The 20,695-nt window shown below is 43.7% G+C and overlaps 2 protein-coding genes across 2 annotated transcripts in view; one reads left to right on the top strand and one right to left on the bottom strand.

The window, feature by feature from the left end:
* Nucleotides 1-6,282, top strand: part of ralgapa2 (Ral GTPase activating protein catalytic subunit alpha 2) — a gene marked incomplete at both ends in the record, with an annotated part of 76,627 nt that extends 70,345 nt beyond the window's left edge. The window contains 3 exons of the mRNA XM_083907903.1: nt 294-415; nt 3,033-3,092; nt 6,122-6,282. Coding sequence (XP_083764029.1) covers nt 294-415; nt 3,033-3,092; nt 6,122-6,282 — 343 coding nt within the window. The remainder of the gene's footprint in view (nt 1-293; nt 416-3,032; nt 3,093-6,121) is intronic.
* A 6,355-nt stretch (nt 6,283-12,637) lies between these two features.
* insm1b (insulinoma-associated 1b) lies at nt 12,638-14,161 on the bottom strand (the record flags this gene model as incomplete). Its single annotated transcript, XM_083908189.1, is given in 3 exon segments — nt 12,638-12,940; nt 12,943-12,963; nt 12,965-14,161. Coding segments are annotated over 3 exon segments (1,521 nt in total).
* Nucleotides 14,162-20,695: the final 6,534 nt, after the last annotated feature.

The raw sequence follows: 20,695 nt of genomic DNA, 5'->3' as shown, positions 1-20,695 counted from the left end.
GTGCATTATGGGAATCAAGACAGCGGAGTAAAAAAGCTGCAAAATCACTTTCCAGTTCTGTTCATATTCTTCTGCCTTTACTTAGAATTATGTTAGAATTAATATTTACTGCCCCTAGATGCATCAATTAACCCTGTGTTACTGAAGCTTTATGTTATTTTTGGTTATTTAATTTACCTTGCACGTTTTAACAGTTTTCTGAAATGTATGACTATTAACTCAACCTTGTTGCATTGATTTTGTATAATGTCAAACGTCTCATTGTGTTCTGTCACTTAACGAGAGCTAATCAGCTATGAGGAGCGGGCGCTCTACTTGGAGGCCATTGTTCAGAACCACAGAGAAGTCATGACGTTTGAAGACTTCGCGTCGCAGGTGTTCTCGCCCTCTCCCGGCTACCCCATGAGTGGGACAGGTGAGAAATGAAACAAACTTGCATCTATGTCCCCCTTTATATTCTTTCCTCATTCTTCCTCCAACTTACATCTCCGTCCTTTCCCCTCGTTCCATTTTCATCCACTTTTTTTCCCCCCTCCTCCTCAACACACCTGTTTGTTCTCTCTGCTCCCCCCCCCCTTTGCTCCCACACCCACATTGGCTGATGAATATCAAACGACGGGGCCATGGCTCTTCGCGTTGTCTGAGGGACTTCAAACACTCCGCTTCCTCCGCTTCCTCAAGCCCCACTCACTCTACTTTGTTCATCTCTTCTGGTTTTCAAACTGCATCTTTTTGTGCTGTTACTTTCCTATGAATATAAGCAGCCTCCTCAAATGGCAGCGTGTGTGTGTATGTGTGTGTGTGTGTGTGTAAGGGACCTCATTCACCAACACTTAAGCGATGTGCCTGACAAACAGCAGCTCGGGGATGTCAGCACAGCGCTCTTATCAGTCCGTGATGAATAGAATGGAAAATGTGTCTTATCTTGTTCTTCCTACTCGTACCAGCGTCGATCGATCTGCGACAGCACTGAAATCAATACACGATTGCACTTTTCCACTCTATTGGATCCCGACACACATTACATTTTGAAAAGCAAAGCGCTCCGTAATACCGCACCATAATATCTGGTCTTTTCAGAGCTTATTTTGTAGACATTTTTTGAAGTCAATATAAAGTTTTTACTGCGCATGTCGGCATGGGGATGGTGTTCAAACAGGCAAGATGTGGTGTCACATGACCTCAAGTCACCTCTCGAGAGAAAGAGGATCTCTCTATATTTAATACTATCTTTAATTAAAAATGTTGTGACAAATTCATCTTTATAATATAATACAAAAAGTCTTGTGATGGTATTCCACTCTTTCCCATGAGTTATTATCTGGAAATAGCATGGTATTCCTATAAGATGATCCCCTTATTGCCAAAGTTCCATAACATTTCCTCGACTAACGATTATTTTCGCAATGGATTAATCCATCCATCCATCCATTATCTACCGCTTTATCCTCGCGGGGGGTGCTGTGCCCATCTCAGCTGACATTGGGCGATAGGCGGGGTACACCCTGGACAGTTCGATAGACGGGGTACACCCTGGACAGTTCGATAGACGGGATACACCCTGGACAGTTCGATAGGCGGGGTACACCCTGGACAGTTCGATTATTTTTTCCATTAATCGAGTAAACTTTTGGTCCATAAAATGTCAGAGAACATTGATCAGTGTTTGTCAAACCTGGAAATGATGATGTTCTCGAATGTCTCGTTATGTCCACAAACCGAAATGATTCAGTTTTAATGATTTCTTTGTTATACGGAGAAAAGAAATGAAGAAAATAGTCACATTTAAGAAGCTGAAATGATCAGAAATCTTGTTTTAATCATGAAAAAATGCTTCAAACCCGATTAATCGATTGTACTGTAATGTCTCAGTGTTTGAGACTAAAGAACGTTTGACCGCCTAAAGCTTCGTGCATCGTGTCAGTGAGTTCTTAAACCCTATGTCTGCTTCTCTTCTCTGTACATAAGACGGAGAGTTTTTAAAATAACATCTCACAGCATGGGACACGACGCTGTGTCTAATGTGAGAGGCCGTAACATAATGAAGTCTTGCGAGGCTGTTGCGTGTGTCGCCCTCACCGCTGCTGCGGAAACTCGTCCTGAATGGTAATTTGTATTTCTCCGGAATCTGCCCGTGTAAATAGATTAATAGATTAATATGATGCTCTGTGTACGTGCGTGCCTGTCCATTCAGATTTCATCCCAAGGCTTTCTTGGCTCACAGGACACTGTAACGCAGTCACTTTTGTAGATTAGTCCATCATAAGAGTGTTGTTAATTTCTAAAATCATATTTGATGAGACATTTTAAATAAAGAGGGGGTAGATTTAATGTTCAGCATATCAAGTATGCTATTCCTTGTTTTAATGGCATTTGTGTTAAGAGAATAATTTTAGAAGAAATTATATATTATTGCCCATTATGATGTGTCAGAATAAGATGAATCAAAACAAAACAGAACAAGAAAATTGTCGTCCTGCTACAGATTGTGGGTTTTAATTTGAGCGCCAAACTCTGCCAAAGAAGCTGCAAATTGGCAGCCACAATATTGTTGTACACATATGGGCGGCTTGTGTTAGAATGTTTCACTTTTTCCGTATGATCACGCTTAACAAGTACCAAACCGGCACTTAGGTTAAAGGGGTTTTGATTTAATTAAATAATTAAATAAAAATGGGGAAATTTAATTGGAAAACCAAGAATTTAAATTACAAGGTGTTCGCGAGCTACCACGTACATTCCAGGTGCAGCTAATTATATTAGCTACCGATCTGTTATTTATATGTTTATTAATCTTTTTTTGCTTAAATCAGTCATTGATAAATCATCTTCAGTCTGTCATGTCTGGTCTTCCTGGACGACACTGCTCCTCATTCACCCTACTGCCCTTTTTACCTGTGTGTGTGTTTGAGAGTGAGAGATTGTGTGTGATACGGTTGCTTTGAAAAGTTCCCTCATCCATCTGTCTCGTGTGCTCATCCTGCTCTGGCTTCCATTGCTGCCACTAACATGTCATCCATGCTCCATGACAGCGTGCAGGCGTTGGCCGGGGATGGTTTGGGACATGGAGAACCCCTGGGCCAAACTGGACTGTAAGACTCTGCCTGCTTCCTCCACACTATGGCATGATGCCCAGACCACAACATTCACATGTTCATTCATTCATTCATTCATTCAGGTCACCGTGAACCCCATCGCCATCCAGTACACTTGATTTAGCTCGTTTGTGAACGGGGGGGAAAAAAGCAGGTTCCGACTTCATGTCCTGTACACGTCCTGCATGCATGTTTCTGAACGTCATTTAACCTCTTCCCTCTGTTGTTGTGAGTCCAACATGTCTTTACCCTTACAGCCATCGTCCTCCGTGATCCTGAATGCAACCTCAGTCTAGTACCACGGCCTCCTGCATGAGCTAGTCCATCTGTCACATTGAACCCAAGACTCTGTCCTCAGTGTGCTGACCCTTACTGTGTTACACCTCTCACAGATTTTAGTCTTTCTGTGTTAATTCTCTCAGCAACTTCACACGAGAACCTCTGCATAATGGGATACCTTATAAGCTCTCATGATCTTTGCAGCTTTAACTCTCCCCTAACCCTCTCTACAAATGTTCCTCAGACTGTTGTTGCCATGTGAACTGCCCCTCACTATTTGTGGATTTGACTTAATTGAAATTTGCAAATCGGGGAACAGATTCATCGGGTACCAGCAGACGTTTTTGCTCGTCGAGGTATCCTCACAAACACTTGTTGATTTATCTCTTTGCCCCGATCACATAACCCCTTGTTTGTCGTTTTGAAACCTTCCAGTGAAAACTAACCACGACGCCACACACGCTGCCTGAAAGCCGCCCCCACCCGCCCCCCCCTCTCAATCCAGACTTTCCGGCAGCACTGTGTTGTGTTTTTGCTGCAGTGTGGTTCGGTGTGTGTCCACTGCTCTCTCACATGATGCTCTACTCTGTTTTTCCCTTTTAGATTAAAAATATCTTAAAGGTCCAAATACAGTTTATGGCGAAGGTAAGCCCCAAGTCAGACCAGAAGCTTGTTTCCGTCCGGCGGCCAACCTGCGCTCTGCTTGTTTACTCATCCTGGCTGTCTTTTTTTACCCACTCCTTCCCTTTTTTTCCCCTCCTCTCTCAGTACTAACTAAGCTTTATTTACTGACAAAGGGAAGGGGACAGAGAAACCAGGCTGTTTATGTGGGGGTGTCCTACTGTTTAGACCAGGCTGGTAATTGAGAGAGATGCACAGTGGGGACAATTAGCACCTGACTAAGTAGCAGCATGAACAATACGGCTACACTTCTGGCCCTCGCTCCTGCATGTGGCACGCCTTTATCTCTTCCCCCAGCAAACACTTTTCTCTTTTCTTTTTTTCCCCCCTCCCCAAAGTCTCTCCTCCCCCTTCATTTCCTCCTGTTGGAGTGTGCCTGTTTGCCCGGGGCAGACTCTGAGACTAACACCTGCCGCACTGGAAGACGTCTTTGTCATCCAAAGCCTTGTTTGAACTGCTGCAGAGGGGACCAATGGGATTGCAGGACCATTTAAACCCATCTTTTTTTTTGTTTGATTTTTTTTCTCCCTCTTATTCTGTATTCGTCTGAAACGAACTGCTCTGTGATGCAGTTTGGGCCGAGCAAGGAGCAGAAAATTCCGGGTTATTATGAGGGAAAATGATAAATGACTGTGAATATGAACAATTACGTAAGGGCATTCAAAGAAGAACATGATTTGAAGATGAAGTGATGGAGCCACAGTCACTTAGTGCCACAGTGGCAGTGATGACGGTTGAGTGCAGTATCTTTTAATGTCTGCTGAGTGGGTGCTGAACTCCACTACCACAATGTTGTTCATTAGCTTTAATGGCCGTTTCTCAAATTAGTTTGTAAGACTTATGGTTTACTGATGGAATGAGTCGAAGAATACGGGAATGCCGGATTTGATCGGTCTAGAAGTCCAGCCCACATTTTTAGCCAAGCCCTTTTTTTTTTTGTATATTCATATGCAGATTGCAGCATGCACGTCCTAAACCCCACACCTCCCCTCGAGCCCTTCACAAAAACGCGCGCCCAGTGTTTCATCCACAGGCTGGCCCTCCTCTCCCAGTGATCCGCAGGCCTGGATGCTGCCAGTGTCCACTGTGCTGCTGAGTGTCTGTTACTCCAGCCATCTGCCATTCCTTTTAGCTGCTGCAACTTGAGATGCCTCAGAAAAAAAAATGGCAGGAAATAAAAGGATAGGAAAGAAAATAGGCAACCAGATGCTATCTCGACAAAGCAGAAAAGTTGTTTAAACTCGAGGCATGGGCCAAAGAGAGGGTGGGAGGGGGTCGGGGGTACACTGTGGCTCGGGGCCCATTCACAGTATGTAATTGTTCTCACCATGCCCACCTCGCTGCACGTTGAGCTTTGCCGTCGTGCAATCAATCCACAAGACACCTTGCATAGTAACGCAGAAACTATACAATATTATAGAGCGAGATGAGAAAATCCAACAGTTCACACAATGAGCCAGGACTATGCATCAGTGGAGAGAGAAAAAAAACACAGACTCAAACATGTGCAGCCATCTGCCTCGCCTGGTCGAGGCGAAAACATAAAGGGAGGAGGGAAATCGTGGATGTGAAGGACAATATTTGACAGTGGGAAGCCTCTCCGTGTACACACGAGCACAATGTGTCATTTTATCTTCATTCAGAGCAGCCCGCTTTCACACCGTGAATATTTATCCTCGACAAAGGTTACCTATGCTTTTTTTTTCTGTGTCACCGCATTGAGAACGGCGGCTTTTGTCGCACGAAGCATGCGAAACAGGCATGTGATTTCTGTCGCATTTCATCGGCTCTCTCTCTCCGTCCCAACTTTAACAACAGAACCAAACTCCACACTCCTAACCCTTGTTTGTTTTTTGTTCCAGTTTGCATTGTGAATTTTTGAATGTTGGTGAAAATCCTGGTTTAAAGGGGAAGCAGCCACATGCATGACGAAGCATGCCTGGGGGACGCGAAAAGGCCAATGAACTTCCCCTTCGTGTCAAAATCAGCTCTGTCTCTCTCTTCAAAAGCGCTGTGTTGTCATTTTGTTCCTTTTGCACAAACTCTCCCTGCGTCCTCTCTCCCAGGCTCCTTCACCGGCAGCACGAGCACCGAATCCAGCGCTCAAGCGGGCGCCGCGGACTCCGCCGTCGACCAGGTCTCTCCCACGATGCCCCGTGCCACAAAGAACCGAGTGTCGGGGAAACTCCGGCGGTCGGCGAGCGCTATCAGCAAATCTTCCAACTGAGCTCTTTCAGCACCTCCAACCCCTCAAGTGCAGCCTTTAATGATGTTCCTCAAAGAACCTCACACACTCAGCCACGACTGCAAGAGGTGGTGTTGTTTTGTTTTATTTTGTGTCATACAAACCTATAACTGGAGCATATTGCAATTTTTTTTTTTTTAATTTGAGTGGCAATCATTGATTTCATTGATACATTTCCATTTGTTATGGTGTTATAACTGTGTTTAACAGGGATGCACACGAGACTAAGCTATTTGTGTTCATCCTGGTGGTTTCAGCACATAGGAAGACTCGACTTCAAGGAGGAATCTTTAATGCAACATGTGGCAAAAACAAACGTCCTTTCTTTATTCTGGTTTCCTCGCCGCAGCCTTGTAAGGGAACGGGAGAACTGCTTAACCTTGGCTCTGTATCTCGTCTATCTCTCGACACTTAAAGCACTGAAAGACGCCGTCGTAAACGACACCACGCTAAACCTGCACAAGACATTGTTATCCTTTTTTTTTATAGATGTGTCGGCCTTTTGACCCGTTTGTGCACCTGCCGCAACCTTTTCCCCGTGTCTAAGATTCCACTTCACTCAGTGAAAGGGTTTTTTTTTTTTGGATGTTTTTTTCCCTGCCCTGGTATATCACCAGGAGAAAGGACTGATGCACATGTTTCATGGACATTTTTTATTATTATTATTATTATTTTGAACGCACTGTGGACAATCAGTGATGTCTTTCTAACTTAAGCTGGATTTCAATTTGTTTTGGGGGCTGTTGTTTTTTTTATCACTCTTATTTCCCTTTTTTAAATGAATTCCGATGGATTGCGTCACAATTTGATTTATGCAGCTCCAGTGGAATGAGAAAAGACTGCGTTTGTAATTGTTTTCTGATGTTGTTAACATAGGCCCATGTCCGGTAATTGAATAAGTTCCTCCTGTCTCTTTCCTCTGCTATTAGTCTCTCTGTGTCCTATGAGGCCGAGACATTGACATTCCAATATTCCCCCCAAACAACATGTTTTGCACTCACTGTCATTGATTAAGTGGAATGTTCTTTTTTTCTTTGTTCTCGGACGTGCGTCGCTTTAAGTTTCATTTCGCTGATGTGTCTTTCTTAGATGTACATAGTGAGGACTACTACTTTGCGTGGTTTAATGTGCTGTGTCGAGGAAAAACTACCACCAGAGCCTCAGGTGAATCTTAACTCCATGCACTGTGTGCGTGCGTGTGTGTGTGTGCGAGCTTCCTCGTACTCCCCCAATAATCACATTTTACTGTCTCCTCTTCATCATGCGAGACAAAACCATGGCCGCCCGGCATCGCATCTCCTCATTAAACGTCTAAAACAAACCGTTGCCCTCCCCTGTGGCTCCAACGGTCAATTTCTTGTGCTTCCCACAACAACAACATATACAACAGATGGACGACTTGGAGTCGTGGTCTTCCCTGTTTTTTTTTTTAGTCTATGCGATGCTCTGTCTTCATCCGTGAATGGAATGGAGTGGCACCAACCCCTCCCTTTTCCCATGATCCTCTCCCTACGTTGGTCCACGGGGGGGGGGGGGGGGGTTTGGTGTTTGCAAGGGGTGAGGGAGGGGGCTGGGTTTAGGTGGCATGCCAGAGCTGAACTATAAGAGCACTCCTAGCAACCACCAGGCAATCGCTCTCTCGCTCCTCCAACCAGCCCGGCTTGTGTTGTCATAGCAGCCAGGTGTTCCACACACACGCACACAATATACACTCACGCCCTCTGAGGGCTCCACCCAAGCTGCAACACTATCCCCATCTGTTGCACGACTATGCCTTACTTTCCCCTCGCTCACCTGTCGTCATCCTCCCTCCTCCTCCTCTCACATCATGCCTCCCTTTGTTTGTTTAATTCCCTGAGCAGAAAACAGGGAATTCAAACAGCAGGAGTGTGGAAGTGGTGAGAGTTCCTCGATGTCCTTTTGTTCTGTTTCCGTGAAGAATGTATAGATGTATAAGCCTGGGTCTCATCATTGGTTTTTACTTCCTTGTCCGCCCTCCCCCCCCCCATCGAAGCCACTTGAAGGAACCACCCAGAATGCTGATTTTAAATTTGTAGATTATAGATTATGTCTGTGGAAGAAGAGGGTCTGTGTCCCTCTTTTGGTGGCTTAGTCACTGGAGATGTTAGTTTGGACCGAGATACGGATCGTGTTTGTCTCATATACGTGAAGAAGATGAGCTAGTGTTAGTCCTAGTGTGTCGTCTCTATCTCTCTCTTCCTGTTTTTAGAAATCCTTGTACAGTGTGTCAAATTTTGAGGACTCCGTGTGTCCTCCAGGGTTTAAAGATGATAATGCTTGTAATATAATCTTTGTATAAGAGAAAGAATGGGAGGGGGGGGGGAGCTTGAAGATTTCATCATCACTTGTCAACATATCAAACTGTTTTTAACGACCGAACTCCTGCTATCTTTATTAGAAATGTGAAAAATTGAAAAACATTTCATTAAATCAAATTTGATCTGATCTTCTGTCGCTGCTGTTTTCTCCGTCTGGTTCATAAAATGTTAAAAATGCTGATCAGTGTTTTGTCAAACCTGGAAATGACGATGTTCTCGAATGTCTTATTTTGTCCACAAACCAAAATGATTCAGTTTTAATGATTCCTTTATGTGGAGAAAAGAATATATTAATATGTAAGAAGCTGAAACGATCAGAATTCTAGTTTTAATAGTGGAAAAAGCTTCAAACCGATTAACCAATTTAAAGAAACATACAGGTGCCTTTAAGATGCTTGAAAATGCTTGCGATTGGATGTGTTTTCGTGGTTCATAAGAGTGCTTGGAATTTCTGAGTGTATTACTTTGAAAAAGAAATTGCTGATTAAATAATTAGCCTCTTTTGGTGGAAGAAGCCTCGACTTCACTTGCATGTGCTATTGTGACAATTCTAAAACATGCTGTTGGTCTTTTCTAGCACAATACCATCGCTTTTCTCGTGATACAAGGAGTGAAATGTTCAAATGTATGTTAGTATGCCCGTCTTGAATTTGACCTTGGAAAAGGTGTAAGAACCCTTCAAAGTACATTGTCACGTTGTTAATGTTACACAAGGGTTAGGTTTTAGGTACAGCTGAGCTGTTTTCACAATAACATGACAGCAGTGCACATCAGCTTCTTGTGTAAGCTGGGATTTTGTGGATGGGTTTAATGTGAGATAGAGAGTAGAGTGCTGACATGATAGCGCTGTTACCGTGGGCTTTCTGACCCTGGCCCTGGCCGCGCTAGCAACAGCAGCAGCAGGGGTAACCTGACCCGCGTCCCATCTGTCTCCCCTGCTGCTCAGCTCGGGGGCTTAGTGGAGAACCGAGCATAATGGAAGCTCACCGGGAGGTACAGGTGCAACGGTCACTGCACCTACGGGTGCTCCGCCTCGCCTGGGTCACATAAAGACTCGAGGAAAGCACTTGAGTGTAATTGAAGACCTAAAACTGGTGTTTTTTAGAAAGGAGCCCTAATGTCGCCTCATCTTCATCTTCCAGCTTTTTTGCCTCAGCCACTGACTGTGAGGCAGTTTACAGGGGAACATGCAGGGGCGGGCTGCCCCCTCGCTTATTATTCCCACATTGTATTATTCCATGTGTCACACTGATGCTGCGGTGCATTTTCGCTCTTCAATTATTTCATTTTTTTCAGGCAGCACGAGTTAAAGCTGTAGTATGTAACTTTTTTTTTTAAGCAGAACCGTCTATTACACATATGTCAAACTCAAGGCCCGGGGGCCAGATGTGGCCCGCCACGTCATTTTATGTGGCCCGTGACTGATTAATTGGTCTTAAAAATCTGCTGCTTTAAGGCGTGCGTTTAACATAAACTACATTTCCCACAATGCATGGCGATTGCGTTACCCGCAAAGTGACGGCATCACCATCGCGGACCGGGTTACATCTATAACGCGTCATATTTGTAACTTCAATAAGTAATAAATACAGAACGTTATTAAGCAATATGTTACGAAGTAGTTACCTTTATTTTACATTATATTTGGTTACATTACATTTATGCTGTATGATGGATACATCTGGCCCTTTGAGGGTAACCATGATGCTGATGTGGCCTTCACAGAAAGTGGTTGACACTCCTGGTCTATTAGATCCAAACCCCTGTCAAATTAGTTCACTCTCTTTGTCTTTTTCAGTAAAGCAGTGTTGTAACAGCAATGCGGCGCTAGTAAAGCAGCCGCAAACACGCGAGCGGACGTGCAGTGAAGCAAAAGTTTGAGAAATTGCTCCAAAAACAGCAGCTCATTCAACAGTTTGATGAACTAAAGACAAATCTGTCAACAGATCAACAAAAAGCAGCTTTAAAGTCAGCGTAAAGGTGATGTTTATACATGTTTTTTTTTTACTTATTGGCCTCAGTTTTCACCATGAGTGATTATCCTCTACATGTAATACATAAAACTAACCCTAATACTTTGCAGGTTGTGGGATCAGATATGAAGCCAAACTCCTAAATCAGCAGGAACCCTGACCAAAATGGAGCTGCAAGGAGTCCCGACAGATGTTTTACAGCTCCAGAGGTGAGCGCTCATCCACCACCTCCTTGTCCTCCTCCTGTCACGCACTGACATGGTATTAAGGAAGGAATTTATGATTAGGCCTTAAGTGCTTCTGTGTGGCAGGGAAGCGGCGTCTATGGAGCCACAGCAGCTATGATTTACTTTCAAAAATAAGGCTGATGAAGGGTTTGGGCTGAGGCCGGGGGCCTTCTGAGGTTTCTGTGCCCTGTTAGGGACGACTTTATAGAGAAGTGACTTACAGAGAATATGGCAAGTGGAATTAAACGGTTTGTTATCTTGTTTTGGGTCAGAACAGCTGAATTAAACCTGCAATTTGTTTTGTTTTTTATACTGTGAATTTAAGTTTATACATGTGTGGATTTTTTATTTTAAAACTCATGATGTGTGAATAATTGAGGGTTGTCTTTAGTATAAATATCTCATAATGCTGTTTTTAGCTTGACAAAATACAGCGATGAGCAACAAACTAGTTATTATTTTTTGAATTTAAAAAAAAAAGGGAATATTTACTCAAATAAATGTCACTTTTTGAACAAATTGAAAACTTATACCAACAAGTTGAAAACACCAAATGTCCTTTTGAAAATATTTTTTTTATTATTATTATTTTCGATAGACAACAACGATATACACGTTACAATCAAAGCGCTATAAAAGCCAACATTTAGGAAAAATAACTTGTCCTTAAAAAAGATTGCATCTAAGGTAAGAGCTTTATGTTTTTTTTCTTTCTTTCTTTCTTCTTCTTTTTTTTTTTTTTTACAAGAGCTGTGGAGATTGAAGATTAAAATCCGACCCACGACAAAAAAAAAAAGAAAAGCGTCACAACTCATAAAACCTGACCAAAAATGTTTTGAAAAAGAAAACAATAATAATTATATTAGATTAAATTAAATTAAATTAAATTAAATTAAAAAGAAAAAAAAACATTTTGGCTATACGACATGTAAACTGCCAGAAACGATTCACATAAGAAATCACAACAAACACAACAATAAGTTACATAAAATAAATTCCAATAAATAAATAAATAAACATATGATGAAAAATATTGCAACAATCTTCAATAATAATTATTATTATAAAATATGTGCCGGCATTCAAAATTAAAACAATCTATAATGTTGACTTTTTCTTTTCTTTTCTGTTTTTTTAAGGCAGTTATACAGCGGGATTTGGATGTGTATGTATTCATGTGGACTATTTCACACTATGTGTTGTTGTTTTTTTTTTACTAAAGGCATTTGTGGTTCTACTAAACAGGGAATGTTTCAGTCACACTTTTCTTCTTTTCCCCCCATCAAGGCAAACTTCTGTGGTCCACGAACACGCGTAAAAGCTACAGTGTGGAGAGTGGGGAGCAAATCACGGTCAGTGAATCCAACATCCAAAGGCTTTGATGGAGACCAGGAAAAAGAGGGTTTCTGAGACTTTTTAAGACGTTTTCTTAGGTCTAGAAGCTATCATTGAGCACAGGTGCTGTCCTAGAAAAATACCCTTTAACAGTCAAACTAACGCTTTTTTTTTTTTTTTTGATAAACTAGTTTGAGAAAATCTCAACATATTCAAATATATAGAGAGAGAAGCGTTCAACAATCACTGATTGGCATGAAGAAGAAGAAGAAAAATAAGACACCACTTAAACATCAAAACTGCCTTTCATTGGCCCTTAAGTTATGGCAGTGAGCGTCACCACTTCTTTTTTTGTTTTCTTTCTCCTTTTCCTTTATGTTACTTTTATTTTGAACACCCCCCTTCCTTCCTTCCCTCTCTTCATCCTCCACTCTTCTTCTTTTAAAGGCACGAGTTGCTGTCTTCAGCAGGCGGGGCGCACCGGCATTTGGAGCAGGATCACCTGCCTGTTCTCCGAGGGGTGGCACTTGTTTATGTGCCTGGTGAGTCCCGGCGAGCTGTACAGGGTGGCGGGGCAGTACTTGCACGGGTAAATCTGGGAGGAGTGCATGAGGCGCAGGTGTCGCTCCTGAGCGGCCCTGCTGGTGAAGCTCTCCCCGCACACCGGGCACAGCAGGCAGTCCACGGGGCTCAGGTTGAGGGGGCTTTGGTTTGAGGCTTCCTCTGAGGAGGAGGAGGGGGGTGCAGTGGAGGAGGATGATGATGATGAGGAGGAGGAGGAGGAGGAGGATGGCGGCACAGGTGCCTGCTCTACAGCGCGGGGGTCGCTGGTTTGAAACCCGTGCTCCTCCAGCACTTTCTTCTGCAGGGCTTGGTGTCCCATGATGTGTTTTCTTAGGTATGCCTGGCGCTTGAACCTCTTCCCGCAGTACTGGCAGTCATAGGCGCCATCTTCAGAGCCGGACTCGGACAGACCTGGACTCGGGGTGTCCCTGTCACTCATGTCTTTGGCTTCGTCGATCACTGACTTCACACCCGGTGGGGGGATTTTGGCCATTTCAGCTTTGATTTGCTGCTGTTGCTGTTGTTGTTGTTGCTGCTGCTGCGCACCGGTGGTGCGTGGTTTGTGCCAGCGGCGGTGAGAGGCGAGGTTCGCCGGGCAGCTGAACATCTTATCGCACTCTGGACACCGGTACTCGACCCTGACGATGCGGGAGCACTTGTGCTGCGCCAGAGAGAAGGGATCCGCGTACGCTTCTTTGCACAGCTGACACACGAACTCCCCCAGAGGCTTGTTTCCTGCGGAGGACGGCGCCCTCGGCTTCATCTCCACCGGCCCCTCTTTGATTTTGAGACCGAGCACGGGAGAAGTCGTCATCTCGTCTTCAAAGTTGAGTTTTCGAATGGCTTTGGGTTTCTTGGCGGCGGGTTTCGGTTTGTCACCTGCGGGTCTTTTAGTGCCGAAGCGGTTGCTCGGTGCCGGGAGGCTGGTGCGGCTGGTGCTGCTGCTGCTGCTGGTGCTGCTGGTGGTGGTGATGGTGCCGCTGCGGCTGCTGTTGCTGGTACCGATTTTCAGGTCGACTGGGGCGTAGAGGAGATGGTCCAAGCCGGAGAGGGAGGCAGGTGTCGGGAATGACTCGGCAGAAATAGGCGAGCCCAGATTGAAACTTCGCTCGAAATATCCTCTGTCGTGCTCCTTGCTGATGGGCCGGGTGGGGCTGTACAGGGCTTGGCACGCCGCCTCCGGGTTGCCGAACTGCGCCGGCTTCTCCAGTCTTGGCACCGGCGCGGCAGCTACTATGAAATCTGGCGATGTTGCGGCGCGCTCCGGACTGGACGCGATGGACATGGGCAGGGAGGGGTCCGCACGAGTCGGCAAGGCAGCTGGGTGGGTGGGTGGCTCCTGGAGGTCATCTTCCTCTGACCGAGTCCTGTAGGAAACATGTGCAGATTTCTTGTTTCTTTTTACCAGGAATCCTTTGGGCATGTTGGCAAGTGGCAGCTGAAAGGCACTTCGGGGAGGAGGGTGAAGTCTCGAGTATCCAGGTTGGTTAAAAATATGGCAACACTAGAAGCTTGTGGGACTTTATCTCCCCAGTATATTGATCCTTCTGTTGCTGAAATGTTTTCGTCTCCAAGGCATAGCTCCACTCTTTTTATGCCGGAATGATGCTATTGTTCTCGCCCCCCCTGTCGCTGCATCCCTGACCAATCGGATGAAACCAAGACCCCAGTGGATTTGATTGTGGGAGGGCTCAGAGTCTGGCTTTGGTGGATTTCGTTGGAGGATGTGCAGATAGCTTAGCAGATGTACCGGCGGTTTATTACATTAATGTGTGTGCGCTCAGCCCCTCCCCTGCGCAGGCACACGCCGGGACCCTCCTCTTTTTACGGTCTGATGGGCCCTTATACAAATGCACACGTGCCACGGCTTTGTGGCGCTCCTGTGGGGGGCCGCGAGCTGCCAAGAGGAAATGTCCGTCACCGCCACCACCATCACATCTTAGAATGGAGACGAGATGAGTTTGGTTCAAAATAAAATAAAAAATCAGAAGCTCGGTTTAGTTCATGGTGTTGTTGACTCACTGGAACACCAATTGATTTCTACTTTTACGCACGGCCCCTTTTTACGCACAGAGTTTATACCTCACCTTTTATGGACCTTTTGGTTTATTATGCTTTAAATAAACACCAATAGAGGGAGCGCTTCTTTATTTTAGGGCACGTGTCTGTCTCGGTACTTTAACTCGACATATAAATCAGACATCTCGCTGCATACATAAGTAATAAGAAAGGCCCTCTGGTCTTTGTGCACAATGGCCGCGTCTGCCCGTGCTTGGATATGCCTGTCTTTTCTTTTTTCTTTTTTTTTTCTCTCTCTTCTGTTTGAAAGGCAAATTGACCTCTTAACTGTGAAACGGGACTCAGGGCCAATCTGGCCCACAGCTAGACGCGTGCTGAGCGGAATCAGTGCTGCACACAAAGAAAGGGAGAAGGCCGCATTTTGTGCTGCAGAAAAACTGCGCACATTCTGCTTTTTATAATATTTTTTTTTTAGCTCTATCCTGATATTTAAACCTAAAAAAAAAACCGCAACAAAGAACTTTTTTTTTGTTTTACTGCGTCTTTTCTTCTTCACCAGCTTCCCTACAGTTTCTATACATACTTCACAGGTCGTTGTTTTTTTTGTGCGTGTGTGTGTTTTTGTTGTAAAGATTATAGATGTAGGCTGCAGTGCTCCACTTGGCAGAGAGAGCATTCTTTCTCTTTTCAGTCTGCAGACCCAGGGAGGAATTAATCTCCATCGTCGTACATTGTTCCCCTCATTTGCATAAAGCTGCAGTATGACCAAGTCAAATAATTACACAATCGGGGGAGCTGAGCCGCAGGCCTGTGCCTTTCCTTTCATAACAGGCCTCAGTGTCCCGGTGTCTTCTCACCTGCCTGAAAACACACACACACACAAGATAACACACACACACACACACACACGCAGGTATTTTTGGTTGGAGGAGTTTAAATGTCACGCGTAATTTAAAAAAGTAAAAGTTTCTAAGGTGGTTAAACTAAACAGAAAAGTTTTAATTCTAACCAAAAAAAACAATAACCCTACAACTCATATAATCACTGCTTTGTGTGAGTGTGTTTTAAAACAGTTGTAGTTGTAGGAACATAATTAATATAATATAATATAATATAATTGCACGTTTGTTTGTTTTTTGCTCTTCTTCCAACGCCGCGCGTCTATTAGTCGTGGTTTGTTTGGGGAGAACACGCTTTGATGGCATTTTAACGAGTTCCTCTTTGCCCCCGCGTGATCGTGTCAGGGAGGCGCGTGGAGCCGTTCGTTTGTTTGTGTGTGTGAGTGCCGTGCCGTGCAGTCCGCGCGCACTCACGCACGCACGCGCGTGTTTGCTCAGTGGCGTGTGTTGCACTGTGCTGCACAGGCGCCTCATTAGCATACAGCTGCAGCTGCAGCCTAATGCACATCCTCCAAAAAGCCACCTCATTGCAAGCTGTGGCTCTTTAAATCTATTTCGCTGCTGCCTTCAGGCTCCACTCTGTCAATGTACTTATTTAGATTATCTAAAATATTTGAAAATGTATTGTTTTTAGGGGAGTACTTCTTTATGAATGGTGCCAAAACTGGTGTTTAAGTATAGACTGTGAAGTATTTATAACTTGTGGCTCCTGAGTGTTTTTTTGGGCCATTTTTGACAGTAGGAAAGTCACAGGTGTTATAATAATGAAATGAATAAACGGCCGATTTCCGTCCAGCTCACTGTTGTTGTGCTGCTCTTTCTTCTACATGAAGAGCATTGAAATGCTGCACCTCCACACTGAAGAGCACTTTTTACCCTGCAGCCATACATGAACTGACCCCGTGACCTCCCACCCGACCCCACCACACTCCACTCCACTCCACTCCCTCCCCCCACCACCACCACCGCCACTGCCACAACAATAAAGGATGCTTTCATTCATACACATATGCTCGGATATGATTTTTAAACAACATTTTAATCTCATCCTGTGTTTATATCGCGTTGATTTGGATCAATTTTGTGTGCTAAAACGTGTCAAAATGGTGTATTTAACCTTTATATCAGTGGAAAGTGTTGGTCAGATAGCAACAGTAGCATCTTTTCATCACAATGGGACAACTGCATATGCAAATTATTTTATTTTTAAGATAGTTTAAAGAGACTGACATTACTTTGCATATTAACACTGTTGCAGTGTTAGGGGGGGTCATTAAATGGGTCCTGATTTACCTCAGAGCTGAGTGATACGGGTGGACAACATGGACACTGAGGCAAACCTTTAAATAATATAATCAAATTCAACCTTACAGCCTAGATGCCACAGGCCAGAGCTTCCAAATTTTAGTATTTCAGAGTTTTGAGGCTCCAAAAATGCCCAGATTTCGGAGATTAGCAAGAACATAGCACAAGTAATAACGTAAAAACACATAACATTGAAATTGAATCCCTATTATCATGATAAATACACAATTATCTCCTATCTATTCATTTTAATTAGGTATGTGGTATGGTAAATGGGAGAATTTGTACATAGCTGTCTAAGGCCCTCCTGCAATACCTCCACAGCCCACCAGTGGGCCGTGGCCCACACTTTGGGAACCGCTGCCATAGAAACAGGACCTGAGCCTGTGCAGACAAACCCACTGTGCATTTCAACTTATCTGCACGATATTAAATGCTAAAACATATGTTTTCATCATTCAACCAGATATTTTTGTCTGTATTATTTCTTCAACATCACATTAATGGAACGACGCAGAGAAAGTCTGTTTTCCAGCGTCTCGCCGTGCTGCCCCTGTCAAACATTAACCATGGTTACCGTGGGAGCTGTGGGACAGTTTGGTTATTTCACAAGGATTAGATTATTCACGCACACATATACACATGTAAAGCCCCTGTACCTCTCACATGATTGATTGGCTCTGTGTGCTGTGCCAAACCCCAGCCAATTTGAAAGTGCAGTAGGACACGACTGTAATTGGTGCTCACTACATGGCCACCTCCAATGCATTGTCAATCAGTTAATGCAATTGATTAGCTGAGGTCCTATTCTGGCTGAGTGTAATCTGATAGAGGGCTCTTTCAGCACCATGGAGAGAGCCAGCGAGGGACCCAGATTTAATCAGACCGGCTGTGGACACAGCACAGCTTTGTCCCCGAAAAACTGAGAGGCAGGCAGGCACCAACAAGAGAACAATGACACGGAGAGAACAAAAGTGCCAGAGTTTAATGAAGTGATTGGTTTCTAAATACAGTTCAGATTGGGCTCGTATGAGACGCACGTAAACAGTTTCCACAGAGATGTAACAAAAAAAAAGAAAAAAGCGCTCCGTGATGGCTCAATTCTCTTCCTCTCTACCTCTTTATGTGCTCAAGTTAGATGTTACATTTCTCTCTTTCATCCAGGGAGATTTCTAATCCCTGTTACTACTGATTATAAATCACTGTTGGATGTAGGATAATTCATGGCATAAGAACCTTGTGCTCTTATTTGTTGAGTCTAATTTGTTTGTGATTTGATCAATTTAGTAGAAGTATAATATACTTTCCTGTAGAAGAAAACTTTCCTATAAAGATTAGGTACTATATATAGTATAGTATATAACTATAGTATATAGTTTTTGTGTACAGTGACAATAGAGTTGATTTTCCTTTCCCCCACAGAGACAGAATGAACCATATCAGTGGGGCACATGGAAGAAAATCATCGTCAAACAATCTTTTTTAACACAAGAAGGGCCGTAAGGGCTGTAAGTTTTGAAGTAAGAACTTAAGGTGAGTTTTCTCATGATTCTAAAGCCGCAACCGCCTTGAAAACCATAGTGTAGAAGTCCACGTGCAGGCTGCGAAACAGCAGGAAAAACTGCACTTGTAAGGAGCAACAGTAGTAAATAGGAAAAGAAGTCAGACTGTAGTACCAGCAAGATCAATGGGGTTGGGGGGGGGGGGGGGCTTTGCCTGTTTGGCCATGAGAGAAACAGAGGTCACTGTCTAGACTTTTAAAGTGTACTTTAGAAAGGATGCCCAAGAGACCAGGTTACTGCGAAAAAGCTCGGTAAAGTGGTGGAGCTCTGAGCTTTAGACTAATGGACCTCAGTGTTGACGGGGAACGTCCCTGATGTCGTGTGTGTACTTTTGACAATGATGCTGATGACTCAGTGAAGACAAGGACATGTGCTTTTGTCCCTCTTTTTAAAAAAATAATTATTTTTGAAAATGACGGGAGTGGAGTCGGACAGAGTGAATCGGTCTCTTGGCTGCGTGTGTCGTACGTGTGGAACTGTGATTGGTTCTGCTGCAGAAAAATACGGATTAACATGTGCAACAGGTATAGACATGAAAAGTGGTGGTCAAGCACCTGTCCCTTGCATTATGTAATAAATCTAAATCAACTGGCCATAAAAGCCTCCTAATATGTCACAGAGACTCAGGAATAATGTTCATATAACAAACTGAACTCACCAACAACAACAGTACAGACAAAATATTTGCATTAAAAAATATATTTTGCGGACTGCAAATCATGTTTATGTTTTGAAATCATGTTTTGGCATGTGGCGCCACCTACCACCGTCTTCCAGTCATTGCAGTCGTAGTAGAGTCTCAGCTGCTACGTCAGAGCTACAATGGCGGGGAAAACGAAACCTAAAAGACCTTGGGTATTTTGAATTTGAGCGCCTTTAAGACATTAAATGTATATTCATTTATTTATCCAAAATTATACATGTATTTTAACATCTTAATTAATAATGTAATTTCCACACCTTCTTATATCTCTTTAAACTACACAGAGTGGTTAAGTGATTCTTAAATTGGACACAAATCTACTTTAGCTGAATATTAGTAAAGGTTATTTGTCCGATAGTAAAAAGCAGTTTTACCCTTTAATTATTTACATTATCAGTTAAAGGCATAGTATGTATTTTTCCGCCGCTAGGGGGTCTCTCAATCAAAGCAATAACACACAGTGTTGCATCATGGGAATTGTTTTAATTCCATTCTCTTTTTGCACTTTTTCAGCGACAGTTTCTACTCAAAGATCGTCGCCTTTTGATGACATCATCAAATCTGTAAGTACATTACACAACAAGATGTATACTCTTAGAAATAAAAGTACTAAGTAGAGTCATATAAGGTTATTCAGCTTGTCCTTATAGGAGAACCGTTTTTTGGCTCCAGGTAGAACCTTTTTATAAAGGTTCCACCAAGAACCCCTTTAAAACCCTTTATTCAGGAAAGGGGTTTTAAAGGGTTCTCTGGATCAAAATGGTTCTTACTGGAACCATTAGTGTTACCAAGAACCCTTTAAAAAACGAATGGTTCCAGGTAGAACCTCAGCCCTTGTAAAAGAGCACTTTTGGAACCCGTATTTCTAAGAGTATAGAACATTAGTCTGATGCGGAAATGTCTTTAGTTATGAGACAGGTGTCCCTTTTTCCACATGTCTGCACATGAGACTGACCAAAAAATAAATAAATGCAAATGATATGTCGCGCACAGACGACGGATTAAAATGGATTAACGGCAGGTTTTGTTTTCCCGTAAAGTGACTCTTATTAGAAGAGGTCTAATATCAGACATATCAGCCTCAGGGGACGCGTTTAGCCTCTAATTTACTCATCAAAAGCATCCGAGTGTCTCTCAATAATCTTTGCAGTCCATTGGTTGTTTGGGGTGGAGTCCCCTGTCAGGAGGCATGCCCTGGAATGTTAAACACTAATTCACCTCTGAGCTGCAGAGGTGGATAAAGTGATTGTTCTATCTGCGAGCTGATTAAAACAGGCTCTGGCCTGTTTCCCCCCCCCCACCCACCCCCCTCTCTGCGTTCACCTCTGAAGTCCAAGCACATTCATTTCTGTATTCATGAGTGGATGAGAAAGCGCAGACAGAGCGGCTGCTGTATTACAGATAATAAGGCCAGCAGGCACCACATTCGCTGCCACAGGTTTCCCCCTGCCCCGGCTCATTCAATTACT

This window comes from Microchirus variegatus (assembly GCF_963457635.1).
Source record: "Microchirus variegatus genome assembly, chromosome: 21".
NCBI lineage: Eukaryota > Metazoa > Chordata > Actinopteri > Pleuronectiformes > Soleidae > Microchirus > Microchirus variegatus.
Note: the sequence above shows the minus strand (reverse complement) of the source record. Positions and strands in the feature narration are given on the sequence as shown.